This window comes from Heterodontus francisci, chromosome 8 (assembly GCF_036365525.1).
Source record: "Heterodontus francisci isolate sHetFra1 chromosome 8, sHetFra1.hap1, whole genome shotgun sequence".
Lineage (NCBI taxonomy): Eukaryota > Metazoa > Chordata > Chondrichthyes > Heterodontiformes > Heterodontidae > Heterodontus > Heterodontus francisci.
This window is the reverse complement of record NC_090378.1, coordinates 51437644-51463379: the sequence shown is the minus strand read 5'-3', so window position 1 is coordinate 51463379 and position 25736 is coordinate 51437644. Positions and strand designations below refer to the sequence as shown.

General features: G+C 45.0%; 1 protein-coding gene across 2 annotated transcripts in view; it reads right to left on the bottom strand.

Moving 5' to 3' along the window:
- The window catches only part of ttc39a (tetratricopeptide repeat domain 39A), a 123606-nt gene that overhangs the window by 70331 nt on the left and 27539 nt on the right, over positions 1 to 25736 (bottom strand). For both annotated transcript variants that reach the window (XM_068037149.1, XM_068037150.1), the window contains one exon: positions 11746 to 11877. In XM_068037149.1, coding sequence (XP_067893250.1) covers positions 11746 to 11877 — 132 coding nt within the window. The remainder of the gene's footprint in view (positions 1 to 11745; positions 11878 to 25736) is intronic.

Here is a 25736-nt window from a genome sequence, read left to right as displayed (position 1 = left end):
GCCAGGACCACTCAGCTCCAGACCACATTACAGCCTTGGTTTAAACATGGACAAAAGAGCTGAACTCACGATTTTAGGTGAGAGTGACTGCCCTTGACAACAAAGCAGCATGTGACCGAGTATAGCACCAAGTAGCCCTAGCAAAATTGGAGTCAACGGGAATCAGGGGAGCATTCTCCATTGGTTGGAGTCGTACCTAACGCAAAGGAAGATGGTTCTGGTTGTTGGGGGTCATTCATCTCAACTCCAGGACGTCACTGCAAGAATTCCGCAGCAACGCACCAAGGCTCCTTAGACAGCACCTTCCAAACCCGCAATCTCTACCAACTAGAAGGACAAGGGCAGCAGTTGCATGGGAACACCACCACCTGCAAGTTCCACTCCAAGTCACACACCATCCTGACTTGGAACTATATCACCATTCCTTCACTGTATATCACCATTCCTTCACTGTCACTGGGTCAAAATCCTGGAACACCCTTCCTAACAGCACTGTGGGTGTACTTACCCCACATGGACTGCAATGGTTCAAGAAGGCAGCTAACCACCACGTTCTCAAGGGCAATTAGGGATGGGCAATAAATACTGCCTAGCCAGCCATGACCACATCCCATGAATGAATAAAAAACAAGAGTAGTGTCGTAGGCCAAATCATCTTCAGCTGCTTCATCAATGACCTTCCTTCCATCATAAGGTTAGGAGTGGGGATGTTCTCTGATGATTGCACAATGTTCAGCACCGTTCGCGACTCCTCAGATACTGAAGCAGTCCATATAGAAATGCAGCAAGACGTGGACAATATTTAGGCTTGGGCTGATAAGTGGCAAGTAACATTCGTGCCACACAAGTGCCAGGCAATGCCCATCTCAAACAAGGGAGAATCTAACAATCTCCCCTTAACATTTAATGGCATTACGATCGCTGAATCCCCCACTACCAACATCCCGCTACCATTGACCAGAAACTTAACTGAAGTAGCCATATAAAAGCATGGCTACAAGAGCAGGTCAGAGGCTAGGTATCCTGCGGTGAGTAACTCACCTCCTGTCCACCATCTACAAGGCACAAATCAGGAGTTTGATGGAATACTCTCCACTTGCTTGGATGGGTGCAGCTCCAAAAACACTCAAGAAGCTCGACTTCATCCAGGACAAAGCAGCCCACTTGATTGGCACACCATCTACAAACATTCACTCCCTCCACCACCGATGCACAGCGGCAGCAATGTGTACCATCTACAAGATGCACTGCAGCAATGCACCAAGGCTCCTTCGACAGCACCTTCCAAACCCGCAACCTCTACCAACTAGAAGGACAAGGGCAACAAATACATGGGAACACCACCACCTGCAAGTTCCCCTCCAAGCCACACACCATCCTGACTTGGAACTATATTGCCGTTCCTTCACTGGTCAAAATCCTAGAACTCCCTTCCTAACAGCACTGTGGGTATACCTACCCCACATGGACTGCAGAGGTTCAAGGCAGCAGCTCACCACCACCTTCTCGAGGGCAATTATGGATGGGCAATAAATGCTGGCCTAGCCAGTGACGCCCACATCCCAGGAAGTAATTTTTTTTAAATTCCATGATTGTAGCATGGAGCCGAGCGTCTGCCGTTCTACTGGTTGCCTCTGTGCTCAGTAGGGAGTTGAGCAGCGTTTGCAGATGGCATGTGCTGTAGCAACCTTCTCTTCTTAAAGGCAGTCTGTCCCACTTAAAGAGAAGCTGCACTGAAATACAGAAGACTTCTATTGAATACTACTGCTGTAATTCTGAAGAAAAATAGAACAACAGGGCGGACAGGGTTCCAGGGTCTGTTGCAGAGGACTCAGATGACGATGTTGATGGGGCGGCATACAGGAAATTCACAGTATCACAGCATCGTTACCATGCAGAAGGAGGCCATTCAGCCCATCGTGTCCGCACTGGCTCTCCGAAAGAGCAATTCCCTCAGTTCCATTCCCCTGCCTTCTCCCCCTAACCCTGCACATTCTTCCTTTTCATATAACTGTCTAATTCCCTTCTGAATGCTTCAATTAAACCTGCCTCCACCACATTTCTCAGGCACAGCATTCCAGATCTTAACCACTCGCTGCGTGAAAAATGTTTTCCTCATGTCATTTTTGTTTCTCTTACCAAATACTTTACATCTGTGCCCTCTCGTTCTCTTGATCCTTTCATGAGGGGGAACAGTTTCTCTCTATCTACTCTGTCCAGCCCCCTCATGATTTTGAATACCTCTATCAAATCACCTCTCAGCCTTCTCTTCTCCAAGGAAAACAGTCCTAACTTCTCCAATCTATCTTCATAACTGGAAGTCCTCATCCCTGGAACCATTCTCGTGAATCTTTTCTGTATTCTCTCCAATGCCCTCACGTCTTTCCTAATGTCCGGCACCCAGAACTAGACACAATACTCCAGCTGAGGCCGAACCAGTGTCTTATACAAGTTCAACATAACTTCCTTGCTCGTACTCTATGCCCCTATTAATAAAGCCCAGGACACTGTATGCTTTATTAAACGCCCTCTCAACCTATCATGCCACCTGAAATGACATATACACCTAGGTCTCTCTGCTCCTGCACCCCCTTTAGAAATATACCCTTTATTCTATACCCTCCATGTTCTTCCTACCAAAATGAATCACTTCACATTTCTCCGCATTGAACTTCATCTGCCATTCCACCAACTTGTCTATGTCCTTTTGAAGTTCTACACTATCTTCTCACAGTTTACAATGCTTCCAAGTTTCGCATCTTCTGCAAACTTTGAAATTGTGCTCTGTACACCAAGGTCTATTTCTATACATCAGGAAAAGTAAGGGTTCCAACACTGATCCCTGGGGAACTCCACTACAAACCTTCCTCCAGCCCAAAAAACATCCATTAACCAATACTCTTGGTTTCCTGTCACTCAGTCAATTCCGTATCCACGTTGCCTCCGTCCCTCTTATTCCATGAGCTACAAGTTTGCTCACAAGTTTGTTGTGTGGCACTGTGTCAAACGCCTTTTGAGAGTCCATGTACACCACATCAACAGCACTGCCCTCATCAACCATCTCTGTTACCTCCTCAAAAAACTCCAGCAAGTAAATTAAACTTAATTTTCCCTTAAGAAATCCATACTAGCTTTCCTTAATTAACGCGCATTTGTCCAGATGACTATTGCCGAATTATTTTTTCTAGAATTTTTCCCACCACCAAAATTAAACTGACTGGCCTGTAGTTGCTGGGCTTATCTTTACACTCTTTTTTGAACAAGGGTTTAACGTTTGCAATTCTCCAGTCCTCTGGCACTACCCATGAGCCTAAGGAAGACTGAAAGATTATGGCCAGTGCCTATGCGACTTCCACCCTCACTTCCCTCAGTATCCTTGGATGCATCTCATCTGGTCCTGGCGTTTTATCCATTTTAAGTACAGACAGCCAATCTAATACTTCCTCTACCAATTTTAAACCCCTCTAGTGTCTGAATTACCTCCTCTTTCACCATTGCCTGTGTTGCATCTTCTTCCTTAGTAAAGACAGATGCAAAGTATTCATTTAATACCTCAGCTATGCCCTCTGCCTCCATGTATAAATCCCCTTTCTGGTCCATAATTGGCCCCATTCCTTCTTTTACCACCCTTTTACTATTTATATGCCTATAGAAAACTTTGGGATTTCCTTTAATGCTAGCTGCCAGTCTCTTTTCATGCTCTCTCTTTGCTTCTCCACTTCCCCTCTGGACCTTCTGTACTCAGCCTGGTTCTCAATAATATTTTCTACATGGCATCTGTCATAAGCACTTATCTTAATCTCTACCTCTTGTCATCCAGGGAGCTCTGAATTTGTTTGCCCTACTTTTCCCCTTCGAAGGAACATACCTTGACTGGGCCCGAACGACCTCTTCTTTGAAGGTAGCCCCTTGTTCATCTACCAGTTTTTCTGCCAGCTTTTGACTCCAATTTATTCGCCCCAGCTCCATTCTTACCCCATTGAAGTTGGCCTTCTCCCAGTTAATTCTTACTCTGGATTGCTCTTTGTCCTTTTCCATAGTCAGCCGAAACCTTATGATACACTGATCAGTGTTCCCTAAATGCTCTCCTATTGATACTTGATCCACTTGGTCCACCTCATTCCCAAGAACCAGGTCGAGTAGTGCCTCCTTTCTCGTTGGACTAGCAACTAGGTGATGCATTTTGGGAGTACTAATAAGGCAAGTGAATATACAATGGATGGTAGGACGCTAGGAAGTACAGATGGTCAAAGGGACCTTGGTGTACCAGTCCATAGATCACTGAAGGCAGCAGCACAGGTAGATAAGGTGGTTAGGAAGGCATATGGGATACTTGCCTTTATTAGCCGAGACACAGAATATAAGAGCAGGGAGGTTATGATGGAGCTGTATAAAACGCTAATGAGGCCACAGCTGGAGTACTGTGTACAGTTCTGGTCATCACACTATAGGAAGGATGTGATTGCACTGGAGAGGGTGCAGAGGAGATTCACCAGGATGTTGCCTGGGCTGGAGCATTACAGCTATGAAGAGAGACTGGATAGGCTAGGGTTGTTTTCCTTAGAGCAGAAAATGCTGAGGGGGGACCTGATTGAGGTATACAAAATTATGAGGGGCATTGATAGGATAGAAAGGAAGAAACCTTTTTCCTTAGCGGAGGAATCAATAACCAGGGGGCATAGATTTAAGTTAAGGGGCAGGAGGTTTAGAGGGGATTTGAGGGAAAAAAAATTTCACCCAGAGGGCGGTTAGAATCTGGAACACACTGCCTGAAGGGGTGGTAGAGGCATAAAGTTATGGTTCTGGTATTCACTGGAGTACAACATATAAGAAGTATTTAGATGAGCACTTGAAACGCCATAGCATACAAGGCTACGGGCCAAGTGCTGGAAAATAGGATTAGAATAGATAGGTGCTTGATGGCTGGCTAAGACACATTGGGCCGAAGGGCCCGTTTCTCAGCTGTATAACTCTATGAGTCTATGACTCTATAACATACTATTGGAGAAAATTTTCCTGAACACACTCTATAAACTCTTGCCTCTCACTGCCCTTCACACTACTATTATTCCAATCTATGTCTGGATAATTAAAGTCCCCCATTAGAACCACCCTATACTTTTTGCACCTCTCTGCAAATTCCTTGCAAATTTGTTCCTCCACGTCCTTCCCACTAGCTGCTGGCCTATAGTTAACACCGAGCACCTTTTTTGTTCCTTTTTGAACCGCTGCAGTCCATGTCAGGTAGGTACACCAACACTGCTGTGAGGAAGGGAGTTCCAGGATTTTGACTTGGAGTGGAACTTGCAGGTGGTGGTGTTCCCATGCATCTGCTGCCCTTGTCCTTCTAGTTGGTAGAAGTCGCAGGTTTGGAAGGTGCTGCCTAAGGAGCCTTGGTGCGTTGCTGCAGTGCATCTTGTAGATGGTACACACTGCTGCCACTGTGCATTGGTAGTGGAGGGAGTGAGTGTTTGTGGACGATTTGCCAATCAAGCAGACTGCTTTGTCCTGGATGGTGTCAAACATCATGAGTGTTGTTGGAGCTGCACCCATCCAGGTACATGGAGAGTATTCCTTCACACTCCTGACTTGTGCCTTGTAGGTGGTGGACAGGCTTTGGGGAGTCAGGAGGTGAGTTACTTGCCGCAGGATTCCTAGCCTCTGACCTGCACTTGTAGCCACGATATTTATATGGCTACTTCAGTTCAGGATGCTGATAGTGGGGGATTCAGCAAAAGGTAATGCAGTTGAATGTCAAGGGTGATGCTTAGATTCTCTCTAGTCCGAGATGGTCATTGCCTGGCACTTGTGTGGCACGAATGTTACTTGCCACTTCCCACAAGCCTGGACATTGTCCAGGTCTTTCTGAATTTCTACACAGACTGCTACAGTATCTGAGGAGTTGCGAATGGTGCTGGGCATTGTGCAATCATCAGCGAACATCCCCACTTCTGACCTTATGATTGAAAGAAAGTCATTGATGAAGCTGATGATGTTTGGGCCTAGGACACTACCCCGAGGAACTCCTGCAGTGATGTCCTGGAGCTGAAATGATTGACCTCCAACAACCACAACCATCTTCCTTTGCGCTAGGTACAATTTCAACCAGCAGAGAGTTTCCCCCTGATTCCCATTGACTCCAGTTTTGCTAGGGCTCCTTGATACCATACTCTGTCAAATGCTGCCTTGATGTCAAGGGCAGTCACGCTTACCTCGAGTTCAGCTTTTTTGTCCACATTTGAACCAAGGCTGTAATGAGGTCAGGAGCTGAGTGGCCCTGGCGGAACTCAAACTGAGCGCCAGTGAGCAGATTATTGCTAAGCAAGCGCTGCTTGATAGCACTGTCAATGACACCTTCCATCACTTTACTGATGATTGAGAGTAGACTGATGGGGCGGTAATTGGCCGGGTTGGAGTTTTCCTGCTTTTTGTGTACAGAACATACCTGGGCAATTTTCCACATTGCTGGATAGATGCCAGTGTTGTAGCTTTACTGGAACAGCTTGGCTCGGGACACAGCAGGTTCTGGAGCACAGGTCTTCAGTACTATTGCTGGAATGTTGTCAGGGCCCAGAGCCTTTGCAGCATCCAGTGCCTTCAGTTGTTTCTTGATACCATGTGGACTGAATCAAATTGGCTGAAGACTGGCATCTGTGATGCTGGGGACTTCAGTAGGAGGCCAAGATGGATCATCAACTCGGCACTTCTGGCTGAAGATTGTCACAAATATTTCAGCCTTATCTTTTGCACTGATGTGCTGGGCTCCCCCATCGAGAATGGAGATATTTGTGGAGCCATCTCCTCCTGTTAGTTGTTTCAATTGTCCACCACCATTCACGACTGGATGTGACAGGACTGCAGAGCCTAGATCTGATCTGTTGGTTGTGGAATCGCTTAGCTCTGTATCGCATCCTTAGCTCTAGCCAAATTGATTCTGTCCTCTACCCCTCTGGGATATCCTTCAGCTCCAGCATTGCAATGCTCTCCTTAATACCGCATCCCTTCACCTTTTTTCCCTTTCCTATCTTTCCTGAACACCTTGTATCCAGGAATATTTAACAACCAGTCCTGCCTTTCTTTGAGCCAGGTCTCTGTTATAGCCACATCATATTTCCACATGGCAATCTGCGCCTGTACCTCACCAGTCTTATTAACCACACTCCATGGATGCACATACATGCACATTAACCCTGATTCAGACTTTATTACTTTCTCCCTTAATTTGACCCCACCTAATAACTTACTATTCCCTACTCTCATGCTATCCATCTCCCCCAGTATTCGGTGCTCCTTGATATTCCTCTCTAATACTTGCTCCTGGTTCCCACACTCCTGACAAGTGACCAAATTTGCTTCCCTCCACAACAGTGACTCCTGCCGTCACTTGAGTTCCGAAACCCGGAGCTCAAGCTTCTGCAGCCGGTGACACTTCCTGCAGAAGTGTTTGTCTAGGACACACAGTGCGTCGATGACTTCCCACATGCCGCAGGCTGTACATTCCACTCGACAGAGCTGCCCTGCCATATCTTAACTTTACAGACTATTTATTATAAGTAGAATAGCTTACCAGGTACTCACCAAACAGCTCCTTCCACAGCCAGAACCAAATACTGGAGCACTTCCTCCCCCTTCACCGAACTGACCACTCACCAAACTCAAATCTCCACACTCAGCTTGCAATCTGCACTCTGTTTTACTGATGCGGACACACACTGAGATGGTGGGCGCATTGGCTTGTCTGCCAGGCAGCCTCCAGTCACTGTCAAGGCGCATGGTGGAGTCCTGCCATATCCCTGACGTGCTGCAGACCCAGAGAAACTGCAACTGCAGCCCCCTTACCTGTTGCAGGCTGTGTGTGGTTAGGTCACGTACTCCTCTGCCCTCCCTGTAAGGATGCACCAATACTCCCTGCCAAATCAAGAGCAGAAGTTCTACAAAATTACCTTACCTGCAGGTTGGGCGCCTGGTCACTTAAAGAATACTAACGTTGGCTCCCTTTTACAGATTAACACTCTACCTTTTTTGAGTGCTGCGCAAATTCATTGAATGGACCTGCATGGCCCAAATTTGGTAAATGGACATCACGTTAGCCAGTAGGGGCGGCACAGTGGCGCAGTGGTTAGCACTGCAGCCTAACAGCTCCAGCAACCCGAGTTCAGTTCTGGGTACTGCCTGTGCGGAGTTTGCAAGTTCGCCCTGTGACCGCATGGGTTTCCGCCGGGTGCTCCGGTTTCCTCCCACATGCCAAAGACTTGCAGGTTGACAGGTAAATTGGCCATTGTAAACTGCCCCTATGTAGGTAGGTGGTAGGGGAAGGTGGGGATGTGGTAGGGAATAAAGGATTAATGTAGGATTAGTACAAATGTGTGGTTGATGGTCAGCACAGACTCGGTGGGCCGAAGGGCCTGTTTCAGTGCTGTATCTCTCTATGACATCAGGATAATGCCAATTCAGTTGCTTCTGGTGGTCAAAGCGCACGAGTGGCCTTCTCAGGATTCTGCGCCATGAGGGCCTTGGCAGAGGTGGGTGGTGGTGCAGTGCACACACACAGGACAGCTTTTGGTTTCAGTAGTGTCACCAGAACATGTGGCACTACTGATTTGAATATCTTGCCCTGTATCTTATTAACACACTAAGGGAGCTATTTTATGCTCTTCTCCATGGCAAGTTTGGAGACGGGGACCCCGTTACCTTCCCGCCTCACCCTGATTAATGCCTTCCCACCTCACCGCCAATTGAGGCCCTTAAGGGGCAATTAATGCCCACTTCCCAACACCGCTGATATTAACCCAGCAGTGGGTGGGCATGTCACCACGTGGGGAGCACAACATGCGAACCTGTATGGGGTTACTTGTGGTCTCCCAGGGGTATCCCTCGATCCAAGGCACTCAGTGCCTCATTGAGGGACCTGGCATCGGGAAGGAAGGGCCCGCTGATAGCCACCCCCTGCCCTTGTTGCTGACCCCACCTAAACCACCCCACCCCCCACATCACTTGCCTCTGCCTGGGTCACTCTGCGATCCTGGGCCTCTGGTGGGTGTCATTCCAGCAACAGCCACCACCTGCGCCATGGCGCTTCTGAGCAAAAGAGCTGCTGCCCTATGATTGGCCAGCAGCTCTCAGCAGGTGGGACTTCCCATCCCCAGAGTCCTAATCCCAGAAAAGACCTGCCGATGACCTGTTAATTTCCTGATTGACTCGCCATACGGCAGGCCTTCCCGAAAGGAGGCAACGCGGGTCACTTGCCACCTGTCCAGGCAGCAGCCGAGACTCCTGTCACTGTCATAAAATTCCCCCTAACAATGGAAAGGTTGCTATTCAACTGTAATAAATCTATTGCTTACTCACTGAATTTTATTAAATAGAATGGGGTTAAAGTTCCACAGGGCTTCTCCTGCCCCTTCGCTGTAACATTTGAAACCCAAGTAAAAGGTGTAAATTCACCCTAGCCCGTCACTGTCACTGCAGCTATCTGATCAATCATGGCACTATGAAACACTTCCATTGTAATTAAAACATTTGCAACAAATTACACTGTTTTTATCAATGTAACCCAGTGCAGGAAGTTTATTTATCATTTTCATTTTTCTTTTCATTCTCTTTCCCCTCTCCTCCTGCTCCATTTAGCTCTATTCATATTTCAATTCCCTAAATCTCATAATAATCCCTGGCATGTAATCTGTTCCCAGATATCTAATAATCTGGAGGCTTCAGGGATAAAACAGTTTGGGCCAACATTTGGTCTTTCCTCCTGATGCACTGGGCAAGGTAGGATCCAAATGTAGACACTGCATTCTGTAATGCCACCATTCAATCACATTTCTGTATGTTTACTTATTATAAGCACTTCAAATAATTTTTTCTCCACTGATCTATTCGGTGAATGCTACATTTGATGTTTATAGTAAATTAGTTTTAGCACACTTTCACTGAGCTTTTAAACTGAATGGAAGTTTACCATAAACAGTAACAGATGGTTGGGATGAATGATTCTGTAGTTGACAGTTAGTTCTGGTTACTGCATTCATACATTTAGAAGCCCAGATATCAACGAGGGATTCTATCCTTCTTTATAAGCAATTACAAAAAGCTGTAGTTTCATGGAAAACATAGAAAATAGAAGCAGGAGTAGGCCATTCGGCCCTTTGAGCCTGCACTGCCATTCAAAACGATCATGGCTGATCATCCAAACTCAGTACCCTGTTCCCGCTTTCTCCCCGTATCCCTTGATCCTTTTAGCCATAAGAACTACATCTTACTCTTTCTTGACTATATTTAATGATTTGGCCTCAACATGCGTTCTGTGGTAGAGAATTCCACAAGTTCACCACTCTCTGGGCAAAGAAATCCCTCCTCATCTCAGTCCTAAATGGCTTACCCCTTATCCTTATATTGTGACCCCTTGGCCTGGACTCCCCCGCCATCAGGAACATCCTTCCCGCATCTAGTCTGTTCAGTCCTATTAGAATTTTGTCGGTTTCTATGAGATTCCCTCTGATTCTTCTAAACTCTAGCTAATACAAGCCTAATCGACCCAATCTTTCTTTATACGTCAGTCCTGCCATCCCAGGAATCAGTCTGGTGAACCTTTGCTGCACTCCCTCCATAGCAAGAACATCCTTCCTCAGATAAGGTGACCAAAACTGCACACAATATTCCAGGTGTGGTCTCACCAAGGCCCTGTATAATTGCAGCAAGACATCCTTGCTCCTGTACTCGAATCCTCTCGCTATGAAGGCCAACATACCATTTGCCTTCTTAACTGCCTGCCATATATGGACACATTAGCTATATTACATAAACTATATTATCTCCACTTGTGAAAATGGCAAATGATCATCATTGTAAATGTGCCACACAATGAGATCGTAAAATCCTTCAGAATTTGGGAGGGTAAACAATTAAATATTCACCAATAATTTACTCAGGGGCTTTTCCTGCTTCACTGGTGTGGTTTTGATGGATGTTATAGAGTCATAGAGAGATACAGCACTGAAACAGGCCCTTCAGCCCACCGACGGCGGAGCATGGCAAGCCTCCAGAAAATTCCTGATAACAGTTTTCACTAATTGGCAAATCAGTAACAAGGGAACATAAACTGAGAACGATCAGCAGATACAGTGGAGGCTGGAAGACGTGACTGCATACAGAGAGTCATTAGAACATGGATGGTCGCCACAAGTGGCTGTGAGGCACAGACAAGAACATATGTAAGGAAACCAGTATGTATTTGACAAAGGAATAATAGAAAAATGATGGGTGAAAGGCTAGGAAAATAGGATTTTAGTAGGCAGCTCCAGATGGAGTGAATCCAGCACTTAACTCGCATGACAACTTCACCCACAAAAAACACCAGCTCCCCTCTGCTCCTGACACTGGCCTTCATCCCACAGCTGCAGCAATCTGTCTTTTCGCTCTAGCGCTAGTCATGAAAACACATCAGCCTTGACGTGCACTGCATCTGAAATGCAACTGGAAATATTACCCCAATGCAATTTTACGTCCTCTACAGAACAGCCTGTTTAGACTTACAAATGTACAAATAATTTTCGTAAAACACAGGATTAAAAAGTACGCTGTTGCTATACTTCACTATGCTACTTAAGTTGATAAATGCATGAACCCTATGTTTGCACTTGGAGTCAAAACTATTAGATGCTGCTGAGTAGAAATTGCTCAATTGCATTGTTACTGAACTTTACAATTGTACTTTCTTCCATATATTTCTACATAAAAACAACTTGCTTTTGGCAGATTGCTTGGGCATCTTTCATTGTGTTCCCAGCATTAACAATATCCTCAGGTTCAAAGGTCATCATTGCTTGCATTTCCAATATTGTGGCATAGGTCAAAGAATGGTACATGCTGTCTTCGGCTCTGTAAAATAATAGAAAAAGTAAATGGATGCAGTCAATATTAATTACTTAACTCATAAATTGTAGCCTACTCCTGCCAATTCAAGCCAATTTTGCTGGAAAAAGAAAAATCAAATTATGCAGTGCTTTGAATTAAAACATGTAATAAAATGACAAAGGATATTTTGCCAGAGAAGAAAAGTAATTGACATAATTCAAATTGAGAAACTCAATTCATAGACTATTTAATACTGAAAATAATTACATTATAAAAAGGTGCAATCGTGATTTCTACCAGCAATCATGGGCCTACAAAGGTTTGTATGTCTAAACATGCCAAAGATCTTTTATTGCAGTATTTAAATAAATCCATAACCATAAAATTGATGGGATCATGTGCCTAGCTCTCCAAAAATCTTGATCTAATTTTCTGTTCATTGGTGTGTGTCTATCAGAGCTGTACACAGGACTAAGTAATGACATCACTAGCTGCATAAGTCATTAGGCTTCCACATGCGTGAAGAAATGGCTACATATTTATATACGGTCAGATGAAGATTTCTGCTTCATCATATGGTTGTCGCACAGAAATGTCACTGATTTATATTTTATCTTTGTACGTGCCTGGTGAAGGTTTCTTCCATTTGGATTGTCAATTGAGAGCAGAAGCCACTGATTTCCAAAGTACATGGACATGAACAGATAATCACAATGAGGTAACAGATAACATGCACACTCCAATCTCATAGAAATGTACAAAGAAACAAAAAGGTGGCACAGCATTCAGACCCCAACACTAAGCCTTTACAACCAACTACACCAGTAGTTAGTCATCCGTATTTTACTCAAGCATTTGTTGCACTTTTCTTAGTCTTATGTATTGTATATAGTGAAAAGCTGAAAAAAAACTCATAATAGAATTTTTAAAAATATGAGAAACAGCAATTAACTGCAAGATATAGTCCACAAATCACACTCTGGCAACATTTCCAAACAGTTTGATTCCATTGGTTAGTAAAGAAGAGATTTAAACTGTGTCTTATAAAATACTCACATTTGTTTAGCACCATTCCTAGCCTAGAGATATCCCAAATACCTCGTAACTAGTACAGCAGCCAACTTGCACACTATAAACGGTCCCACAAAGTGCAATGAGACAAATAACCAGCTAATTTATTTGGGTGGAAGGATGTATATTGGCCAAGACATCAGGAGTAAAGGCCCGCTCAGATCGGGAAAAAAAACCCGACCCGAACCCAACTGATCCACAGCAGACGCGAGCCCGACCCGGCCCGAGTCCCTTCAATTTTGTCCCACGCCTGACCAGAGCCCGACCCGGCCATCCCTTTACTTACCTTCTGACTCGGGACCTCCAGGAAGCTGCAGCGTGTGCGTGATGACGTCATAGACACGTCATTCATTCACTGCGCAGACTCAGTTTCGTCTCGGACTCCCAACTCAGGCAAGTTTTTAAATTTTTTAGTACTTACCAGCAGAGCACTCACCGTGTGTGTCCGGCCCGACCCAACCCGAGCCTGAGCCCGAAAGCCGGACCCGACCCGACCCTGACACATGTCGTCGGGTCCCGTCGGGTAGCAGGCCTTTAATCAGGAGAACTCCCTGCTCTGCTTCAAATAGTGCCATGAGATCTCTTACTTCCACTTGATCATGTAGACAGGGTCTCAGACTCCGGCAGTTAAGTTTCTTTAATCAGCTATTTTGCAGATCTTTCCGCTAAGGATGGACAAATGTTTCTCAGAAGGGCAGTAGTAGTCTGATCCCTTTCTCGGAATTATGTAGACATAATACCTACAAAGCTCATCTGTATGCCTGTTGCAGCTAGGCCAAAGCTGCAAACACACTCACCTTTGAGAAGTCTGGGCAATGCAGACACTTCACTCAAACAATGAAGATCAAGCTCCACAACATAGCCAGAAATACATGTTGATGACCACCTGTATTTAATAAGTACTAAGTGTCTTAAATTGATCCTGACTAGATTAGATCATTGATTAATAGCTTGGTGATGTAGAGAATTATATATAATCTACAGCAAAGACACAGGCCATTCAGCATAACTGGTCCAGGCTGGTGTATATGCTTCGCATGAGCCTCATTCCACCCCTCTTCATCGAACCCTATCAGCATAACTTATAACCTTTCTACCTCATGTATTTATCTAGCTTTCCCTTAAATGCATGTTCATAATTTTTAGTACTCAGGTGCGCTTGGTGGCTGTTCACCAAACACATTTGTCAGTTGATTGATTTGACTGACTTTTTCCAGTTATATGAATGCTGTCACTGAGACTGCCCTCAATGCAGCCCAGCCTCTACCAGTCATGGATGAGCTGGACATACAGCCAACCAAATCGGAACTCAGTGATGCCATTGATTCCCTAGCCAGCGGAAAAGCCCCTGGGAAGGACAGCATTACCCCTGAAATAATCAAGAGTGCCAAGCCTGCTATACTCTCAGCACTACATGAACTGCTATGCCTGTGCTGGGACGAGGGAGCAGTACCCCAGGACATGCGCGATGCCAACATCATCACCCTCTATAAAAACAAAGGTGACCGCGGTGACTGCAACAACTACCGTGGAATCTCCCTGCTCAGCATAGTGGGGAAAGTCTTTGCTCGAGTCGCTCTGAACAGGCTCCAGAAGCTGGCCGAGCGCGTCTACCCTGAGGCACAGTGTGGCTTTCGTGCAGAGAGATCGACTATTGACATGCTGTTCTCCCTTCGTCAGATACAGGAGAAGTGCCGTGAACAACAGATGCCCCTCTACATTGCTTTCATTGATCTCACCAAAGCCTTTGACCTCGTCAGCAGACGTGGTCTCTTCAGACTACTAGAAAAGATCGGATGTCCACCAAAGCTACTAAGTATCATCACCTCATTCCATGACAATATGAAAGGCACAATTCAACATGGTGGCTCCTCATCAGAGCCCTTTCCTATCCTGAGTGGTGTGAAACAGGGCTGTGTTCTCGCACCCACACTTTTTGGGATTTTCTTCTCCCTGCTGCTTTCACATGCGTTCAAATCCTCTGAAGAAGGAATTTTCCTCCACACAAGATCAGGGGGCATGTTGTTCAACCTTGCCCGTCTAAGAGCGAAGTCCAAAGTACGGAAAGTCCTCATCAGAGAACTCCTCTTTGCTGACGATGCTGCTTTAACATCTCACACTGAAGAATGCCTGCAGAGTCTCATCGACAGGTTTGCGTCTGCCTGCAATGAATTTGGCCTAACCATCAGCCTCAAGAAAACGAACATCATGGGGCAGGATGTCAGAAATGCTCCATCCATCAATATTGGCGACCACGCTCTGGAAGTGGTTCAAGAGTTCACCTACCTAGGCTCAACTATCACCAGTAACCTGTCTCTAGATGCAGAAATCAACAAGCGCATGGGTAAGGCTTCCACTGCTATGTTCAGACTGGCCAAGAGAGTGTGGGAAAATGGCGCACTGAAACGGAACACAAAAGTCCGAGTGTATCAGGCCTGTGTCCTCAGTACCTTGCTCTACGGCAGCGAGGCCTGGACAACGTATGCCAGCCAAGAGCGACGTCTCAATTCATTCCATCTTCGCTGCCTTCGGAGAATACTTGGCATCAGGTGGCAGGACTATATCTCCAACACAGAAGTCCTTGAAGCGGCCAACATCCCCAGCTTATACACACTACTGAGTCAGCGGCGCTTGAGATGGCTTGGCCATGTGAGCCGCATGGAAGATGGCAGGATCCCCAAAGACACATAGTACAGCGAGCTCGCCACTGGTATCAGACCCACCGGCCGTCCATGTCTCCGTTATAAAGACGTCTGCAAACGCGACATGAAATCGTGTGACATTGATCACAAGTCGTGGGAGTCAGTTGCCAGCATTCGCCAGAGCTGGCGGGCAGCCATAAAGACAGGGCTAAATTGTGGCGAGTCGAAGAGACTTAGTAGTTGGCAGGAAAAAAGACAGAGGCGCAAGGGGAGAGCCAACTGTGCAACAGCCCCAACAAACAAATTTCTCTGCAGCACCTGTGGAAGAGCCTGTCACTCCAGAATTGGCCTTTATAGCCACTCCAGGCGCTGCTTCACAAACCACTGACCACCTCCAGGCGCGTATCCATTGTCTCTCGAGATAAGGAGGCCCAAAAGAAAGAAAAGAAGACTTCATGTGAAGCTAAAAGAATAAAAGCCATTCTTCCAACATGTAACTGCAGGGGTCATTTTTTAAAAATTCATTCACGGGATGTGGTGTTACTGGCATGGCCAGCATCTATTGTCCATCCCTAATTGCCCTCGAGAAGGTGATGAGCCACATTCTTGAACTGTTGTGATTCGTATGGAGTAGGTACATCTACAGTGCTGTAAGGGAGGGAGTTTCAGAATTTGGATCCACGTCAATGAAAAAACGGCGATATATTTCCAAGTCAGGATAATTTGAAACGTGGAGGGGAACTTGCAAGTAGTGTTGTTCCCATGCACCATGCGTCCTTGTCCTTCTAAATGGTAGATAGAGGTCGTGGCTTTGCAAGGTGCTGCTGAAGAAGCCTGGTGAGTTGCTGCAGTGTACTGAACTGCTGCATGCTGCAGCCATGGTGCGATGGTGGAGTGAAGATTTAAGGTGGTTGAGGGCAATATATTTTTTATACAAACATCTATTTTTTCAGCTGAGGAACACAGTAGATGCAGAAAATCCATAAGCTAGAGCCAAAAATATTCATTTTTTGTCAAAGACCAGTTTGAGACTAAAACTATATTGAAGCGATTTTTTAAAATAATAAATTGATGGGACAATAAGCTAAATTAAAAATAGTTTAAAACCGCTTACCCCATTCTTTTCATCTTATATTTTGAACTTTTTGGAATGCGTTATTTAGTTTGAGAAGGAAAAGAACAATTCATAGTTGTATACTGGCGTGTTTGAAGATGTCTCTCCTGTCACTTGCAGCTTTTCAATTTGAAATTGTTGGGGTTATATACCTTGTGCTCATAGCCATAGCAGTCTAGTTTGAGGATGAGTAGTCGAGGGAGAAAGAAAGTTGCAAGAAAGCCGTCTTTAAAAAAAACTCACTCAAAGCCTATAAATGTGGAAGGCACTGACTCCCTTCTCTGCACAAATACCTTTTAAATCATTGTATGTGAACTTCTGAAAGGAAAATATTCCATGAAATGAAAAAACATTACACCATCTGACAGCTCAATTTTCTTGCAAACAAAGAATTTAGCACAAGTAGTTCAAATGCCATTCTCACTTTCACAACGCAACATGTAATCTGTATGGTTACATTTCACAGACAGCAATTTTTCATAGCTGGCACATTAAGGATAGTGATAGTGAACAATTTCTCCATAATCTGCTAACCAATAAGGGCATGAACACGGTGATAAAACTGCTAATTTTAACTCAGGGCTAGAATGTGGCACATGTGGGTTGGGGAGGGTTGGGGTGGGGGGTGGTGGCAGGATGCAAGCATTTCATGCTGGCATGAAGCCTAGGCCAATTTAAGTCCTCTCTGTTTTAATTGAGGCTCCTCCCTGAACACAGCAGGAGTCACTACCTGTCCAGCGAGCGAGAGAGGGATGGTGGGCAGCAATTGACCACTGCAAGGGATTTGATACACTGGTCCCTGGCAGTCAGACAAGTGTCTCAGTGGAGCTCTGGAAGCGATAGTGGTTGGGGTGCAGACAGAAACCTAGGACTGCAGTTTCCTCATAGGGTCTGGAGTAGTGCTCCTGCTCTGGAATCACTGGAAGGAAGACAGTTGGTCCATTTAGGTACCAACGACACAGGTAGGACTAGGAAAGAGGTTTTGCTTAGACAGTTTGAGGAATTGGGCAACAAAATGGAGAGCAGAACCTCAAGGGTAATAATCTCTGGATTATTACCTGAGTCATGTGCCAATTGGCAGAGGGCACATAAGATTAGTGAAATGACTACTTGGCTCATAAACTTGTGTGGGAGAAATGGGTTTCAGTTCGTGGGGCACTGGCACCAGTACTGGGGAAAGTGGGGCTGTACCATTGGGATGGTCTGCACCTGAACCGTGCTGGGACCAGTCTTCCAGCAAACCATATAACGAGGGAAGTACAGAGGGCTTTAAACTAAACAAGGCGGGAGAGGGATCAAAAACAAGAAATGCTGGATTCACTCAGCAGGTCTGGCAGCATCTGTGGAAAGAGAAGCAGAGTTAACGTTTCGGGTCAGTGACCCTTCTTCGGAGAGGATCAAGCTTGGGTAGACGTAGCAAATCAAGGGGTAGAGTCAAGGCAGAAGAGCAGAATAGTAATAGAGGAAGTGATGGTCAGAGAATGGTAGGAAGGGACAGAGAGAAAAAAACCTAAGAACACACAAACAGTCAAGGCTAGATGTTACAAAGATAACAAAAAGGCAAAATTAAAGGCTCTTTTTTGAATGCATGTAGCATTCATAACAAAGTAGACAAACTGATAGCACACATTGAAGTAAATAAATACAATCCGTTAGCCATTACGGAGACATGTATACAGGATGACAAGGATTGGGTCTTCAATATTGAAGGGTATATAACATTCAAGAAGAATACGAAGCTAGGTAAAAGATGGAGGGGTAGCACTGTTAATCAAGGATGGCATTGATGCAACAAAGATGACCTTGGTTCAGGAGATCAGGATGTAGAATCAATTTGGGTGGAGATAAGGAATAGTAGGGGAAAGAAGTCACTAGTGGGAGTGATCTACAGGACCCCTACAACGTAGGATGAAGGATCCAAAAAGAAATATTGGGTGCTTGTGATAAAGGGACGGCAATAATCATGGATGATTTTAATCTACATATAAACTGGAAAAATTAGACTGGCAATAGTAGCCTGGATGATGAGTTCATAGAATGCTTTCGAGATAGTTTCTTAGAGAAGATCATTCTGGAACCAACCAGACAGCAGGTTAAGTTAGATTTGGTATTGTGTAACATGACAGGATTAATTAATGAGTTCAGAGTAAAGGCACCTCTAGGTAGCAGTGACAACAGTTATGATTGAATTTTACATCCAGTTTGAAAGAGAGAGGAGTGTGTCAAAAACTATTATTTGAAACTTAAATAATGACAACTGTGTGGGCATTGAAAGCTGAGCTAGCTGAAGTTAACTGGGTTACTAGGCTTGGAGAGGGATCAATAGAGAAGCAGGGGCAGACATTTGAGGGATATTTCAGAATACTCAGAATATGTATAATACTACTATAAAGAAAAATTCTAAGGTGAGGACCCACCATCCATGGTTAACTAAAGAAGTTAAGGAAAGCATCAAACTTAAGGAAAAAGCACATAATTGTGCAAAAATGAGTGGCAGGTCAGATGATTGGTCAGAATATCAAGAACAGCAGAGAGTGACTAAAAGGTTAATCAGCAGAAAGAAATCAGAGTATGAAAGGAAGCTAGCTAGAAATGTAAAAACAGATAGCAAAAGTTTTTACAGGTATTTAAGAAGGAAAAGAGTAAGTAAAGTGAGTGCTGGTCCTCTTGACAGTGAGAATGGGGAGTTAATTGTAGATAAGGAAATGGCGGATAAAATGAACAAATATTTTGCTTCTGTCTTCACTATAGAGGATAATAGCTGTAAATCAGGAGGTGGAAGGAAGAGAGAGGAACTTGGTAAAATTACAATCGCCAGGGTAGCGGTACTGACCAAACTAATGGAGCTGCGAGTTGACAAGTCCCTGGGTCCCGATGGGCTTCATCCTAGGGTCTTAAAAGAGGTGACTAATGAGGTAGTAGATGCGTTGGTGTTAATTTTTCAAAATTTGCTAGATTCTGGAAAGGTTCCATCAGACTGGAAAGTAGCAAATATAACCCCTCAATTCAAGAAGGGAGGGGACGCAGAAAACAGCTAACTATAGGCCAGTTAGCTTGACGTCTGTCATGGGGTAGGTGTTAGAATCCATCATTAAGGAGGCTATAGCTGGGCACTTAGAAAAACTCAAGGTAATTGGGAATAGTCAGCAGGTCTTGTGAAAGGAAAATCATGTTTAACCAATTTCTCGGAGTTCTTTGAAGGAGTAACATGCACTGTGGATAAAGGGGAGCTTGTTGACGTACTGTATTTGATTTCCAGAAGGCATTTGACAAGGTGCCACATAAAAGGAGCTCATGGTGTAGGGGGTAACATATTAGCATGCATAGAAGATTGGCTGGCTGGCAGAAAACAGAGAGTATGCATAAATGGGTCCTTTTCTGATTGGCAGGATGTGACAAGTGGAGTCCTGCAGGGGTCTGTGCTGGGGCTTCAACCTTTTACAATTTATATCAATAGCTTAGATGACGGGAGCGATGGAATAGTAGCTAAATTTGCAGATGACACAAAGATAGGTAGGAAAGTATGTTGTGAAGAGGACATAAGGAGGTTGCAAACAGATATAGATAGGTTGAGTGGGCAAAAATCTGGCAGATGGAGTATAATGTGGGAAAATGTGAAGTTGTTCATTTTGGCAGGAAGAATAAAAAAGCAGAGTATTACTTAAACAGGGAATGGCTACAGAATTCCGAGGTGCAGAGGGATCAAGGTGTTCTAGTGCACGAGTCACAAAACGTTAGTATGCAGTTACAGCAAGTAAGAAAGAAGGCTAATGGAATGCTATCCTTTATTATGAGAGGAATTGAAAATAAAAGGATGTTATGCTGCAGTTATACAGGGCATTGGTGAGACCGGATCTCAAATACTGTGTGCAGTTTTGATCTCCTTATTCAAGGAAGGAAGTGAATATGTTGGAGGCGATTCAGAGGAGGTTTACTAGATTGATACCTGGAATGAGCTGGTTGTCTTATGAGGAAAGGTTGGACAGACTGGGCTTGTTTTCACTGGAGTTTACAAGAGTGAGGGGAGACTTGATTGAAGTTTATAAGATCCTGAACCATCTTGACAAGGTGAACGTGGAAAGGATGTTTCCTCTTGTGGGTGAGTCCAGAACTAGGGGGGCACCGTTTTAAAATTAGGGGTCGCCCTTTTAGGACAGGGACGAGGAGACAATTTTTCTCTGAGGGTTGTGCGACATTGGAATTCTGTGCATCAGAAGGTGGTGGAGGCAGGGTCATTGAATATTGTTAAGGCAGAGGTAGATAGATTCTTGTTAGACAAGGGAATCAAAGATTATAGGGGGTAGATGGGAGTGTGGAATTCAAGACAGAAACAGATCAGCCATGATCTTATTAAATGCTGGAGCAGGCTTGACAGGCTGAATGGCCTACTTCTGCTCCTAATTCATATGGTCGTATAGTTGTATAGTTGAAAGAAACCAATTTTAAAAATCTTGCAATGTAAAAAATATCAGGCCTAAGCAACAACTGAAACAACACTAGTTAAAGTCACAGACAACACCATCCATGACTGTGACAGTGCTGCACTATAATCCCCCTCATCCTTCTCAACCTCTCTGCAGCCTTTGACATAGTCAACCATGCCAGCCTCCTTCAATGCCTCTCCTCTGTTCTCCAGCGGAGTGGGACTGTCCTTGCCTGCCTTAGAGATGAGATAGTTCAAAATCATGACACTTCACACTTACTTGATATTTTGGACAATTAAATTGATCTTTTTGAAATTACACTTAGAAATTGAAGGTCTGGAGCAGTCAGTTTAAAATCTAGGGAAGGATTTTCCTTCTGGGATCAGTAAACCGATGTTGCGACCATTTCCAGTTCCCAACCCCATCTCAGGTGGTGGGGTTAAGTAATCACAGCCTGCAATTTTTGCAGAGGCAGGCTGCTAATTGGCTGGTGGGCTGGACTGGACAGCCAATTATTGGCTGTGGGGGCAGGAATGGAGGTGGGACCAAAGAAGGGCAGGCCCATTTAAACACACCATAGCAGCCATTACTGGAGAAAATGGAAGCACCAGGGATCAAGGAACAGAGGCAGAGGGCTGGCTGCTGGGTAAGGACTGCCCCTCGATTCTCTGATGTCAACCTGGAGGATATCCAGGAGGCAGTGAGAAAGAGGACTGAGGGAGATGGAGGTCCTCTTGCCAGAGGGAGGTGGAACAAGGCCACCCAGCCAAACTAAGCTTGCATGACTGCAGGTGGTTCCCCCATTCAGTGAGATCTTGGCTGATTTTCTACTTCAACACCATTTTCCTGCACTATCCCCATAACCCTTGATGTTTTTACTATGTAGAAATCTATCGATCTCAGTCTTGAACAGACTCAATGACTAAGCCTCCACAGCCCTCTGGGGCAGAAAATTCCAAAGATTCACCGCCCTCTGAGTGAAGAAATTCCTCCTCGTCTCAATCCTAAATGGCCTGCCCCTTATTCTGAGACGATGTCCCTGGTTCTGGACTCCCCAGCTGGGGAAACATCTTTCCTGCATCAACCCTGTCGAGCCCTGTAAGAATTTTGTATGTTTGAATGAGATCAGCTCTGATTCTACTAAACTGTCAAAGACTTGCAGGTGATAGGTAAATTGGCCATTGTAAATTGCCCCTAGTGTAGGTAGGTGGTAGGGAATATGGGATTACTGTAGGGTTAGTATAATGGGTGGTTCTTGGTCAGCACAGACTCGGTGGACCGAAGGGAAGGGCCTGTTTCAGTGCTGTATCTCTAAATAAAGGTGCAGTCTATTTAATCTTTCCTCATAGGACAATCCCTCCATCCCAGAAATTAGTTTTGTGAACCTTCATTGCACTCCCTCTATGGCTAATATATCTTTCCTTACATAGATGATACTAAACTAGGTCAAAATGTGAATTGTGAGGAGGATGCAAAGATGCTTCAAGGGGATTTGGAGAGGCTAAGCCAGTGGGCAAATATTTGGCAGATGGAATACAATGTGGAGAAATGTGAGGTTATCCACTTCGATAGGGAAAACAGAAATACAGAGTATTTCTTAAACGGTGAGAGGCTGCGAAGTGTTGAATTGGGTGTCCTTGTTCATGAATCACTGAAAACTAACATACAGACAGGGCAAGCAGTTAAGAAGGCAATGATATGTTGGCCTTCATTACAAAAGGATTCGAGTATCGGAGTAAAGATGTCTTACTGCAGAGGCTTCTGCTCTCAAGGCCACTTCTCATGATGGTAGCCTGGAGGTAATCTTACTGGACTAGTAATCCAGAGGCCCAGCCTAATGCCCTGGGGATACAGGTTCAAATCTCACCATGGGCTGGAGGAATTTAATTTCAATTAATTAACAAATTCAATTTATTCATAAAAAACTGGAATGGAAAGCTAGTCTCAATAATGGTGCCATGAAACTATCATTTGTCATAAAAACTGATCTGGTTCTTTAATGTCCTTTAGGGAAGGAAATCATCTGTCCTTACTTGGTCTGGCTTACATGTGACTCCAGACTCACAGCAGTGATTGACTCTTAACTGCCCTCAGAAATGGCCTAGGAAGCCACTCAGTTGTCGTGGAATTAGGGATGGGCAACAAATGCTGGCCTTGCCAGTGATGCCCACATCCCATCTTGCAGATTCTGATGTGGAGGGGGAAGGACAGAGTCCTGTAATAGCAGGAAACAGAGCCAGCACCATCACATCATACAGGTGCACCCTCCACCAGCACAGATGCACTCACACCAGTGCGAAAGATAAGGCTGAAGCATCTGCAACAATCTTCAGCCAGAAGTGCCGAGTTGATGATCCATCTCGACCTCCTCCTGAAGTCCCCAACATCACAGATGCCAGACTTCAGCCAATTCGATTCACTCCGCATGATATCAAGAAACGACTGAAAGCACTGGATACTGCAAAAGCTATAGGTCCTGACAATATTCCGGCAATAGTACTGAAGACCTGTGCTCCAGAACTTGCCGCGCCCCTGGCCAAGCTGTTCCAGTACAGCTACAACATTGGCATCTACCCTGCAATGTGGAAAATTGCCCAGGTATGTCCTGTATACAAAAAGCAGGACAAGTCCAACCCGGCCAATTACCGCCCCATCAGTCTACTCTCAATCAGCAGTAAAGTGATGGAAGGTGTCATCAACAGTGCCATCAAGCGGCACTTGCTTAGCAATAACCTGCTCAGTGACGCTCAGTTTGGGTTCCGCCAGGGCCACTCAGCTCCTGACCTCATTACAGCCTTGGTTCAAACATGGACAAAAGAGCTGAACTCAAGAGGTGAGGTGAGAGTGACTGCCCTTGACATCAAGGCAGCATTTGACAGAGTATGGCATCAAGGAGCCCTAGCAAAACTGAGGTCAATGGGAATCAGGGGGAAAACCCTCCGATGGCTGGAGTCATACCTAGCACAAAGGAAGATGGTTGTGGTTGTTGGAGGTCAATCATCTCAGCTCCAGGACATCACTGCAGGAGTTCCTCAGGGTAGTGTCCTAAGCCCAAGCATCTTCAGCTGCTTCATCAATGACCTTCCTTCAATCATAAGGTCAGAAGTGGGGATGTTCACTGATGATTGCACAATGTTCAGCACCATTCGTGACTCCTCAGAAACTGAAGCAGTCAGTGTAGAAATGCAGCAAGACCTGGACAATATCCAGGCTTGGGCTGATAAGTGGCAAATAACATTTGCGCCATACAAGTGCCAGACAATGACCATCTCCAACAAGAGAGAATCTAACCATCTCCCCTTGACATTCAACGGCATTACCATCGCTGAATCCCCCACTATCAACATCCTAGGGGCTACCATTGAGCAGAAACTGAACTGGAGTAGCCATATAAATACCGTGGCTACAGGAGCAGGTCAGAGGCTAGGAATCCTGAGGTGAGTAACTCACCTCCTGACTCCCCAAAGCCTGTCCACCATCTACAAGGCACAAGTCAGGAGTGTGATGGAATACTCTTGCCTGGATGGGTGCAGCTCCAACAACACTCAAGAAGCTCGACACCATCCAGGACAAAGCAGCCCACTTGATTGGCACCCCATCTACAAACATTCACTCCCTCCACCACCGACGCACAGCGGCAGCAGTGTGTACCATCTACAAGATGCACTGCAGCAATGCACCAAGGCTCCTTCGACAGCACCTTCCAAACCCGCAACCTCTACCAACTAGAAGGACAAGGGCAACAAATACATGGGAACACCACCACCTGCAAGTTCCCCTCCAAGTCACACACCATCCTGACTTGGAACTATATCGCCGTTCCTTCACTGTCACTGAGTCAAAATCCTGGAACTCCCTTCCTAACAGCACTGTGGGTATACCTACCCCAAATGGACTGCAGCGGTTCAAGAAGGCAGCTCACCACCACCTCCTCAAGGGCAATTAGGGATGGGCAATAAATGCTGGCCTGGCCAGTGACGCCTACATCCCATGAATGAATAAAAAAAAACACCAGGGTGGGGGAGGGGGTTCCTCATGCACGAGGAAATAGGGCGGCACTGCGTGATGAGCATGTCACGAGTGAGCAGGACAAGGCTGATGCTGCCTGGTCTGTTGAGTATTTCCAGCTTTTCCAGTTTTTATTTCATATTTCCAGCATCCCAAGTATTTCGCCTTTGTAATTTACAATACTGTATTACAAATTAGATTACTTTTCCCAGCCCCCAGGAGAAACAGCTACAACAGACTTGTTTAAACAGAGTCTCGACTGGTAATATGTAAGCAGCTGCTTGCAGAATTCCATACATACCAAATGCATAAAGGAACAATAAACAGAACCAAATGAATGGCCACCACACTTAGCATTTATACACTGGATTCCTTTGTTGAAGAATCTTTTTAAAAATAATCTTTAGCAAAGGCAAAATCATATTGACCCAACATCTGAGTAAACAATGGGTTAAGGGCCATGGATTCTTGTTTACTCTCTGATTGTTCTTTACCACCAGATTGTCTTAATACATGACAGCAATTGGACAATATATTTTAGATTGCCAATACAATATTCCTATCCATTATCAAATCTTAAACTGGATTCAAATAAATCATTAGCTATGATGGGATACAAAAATT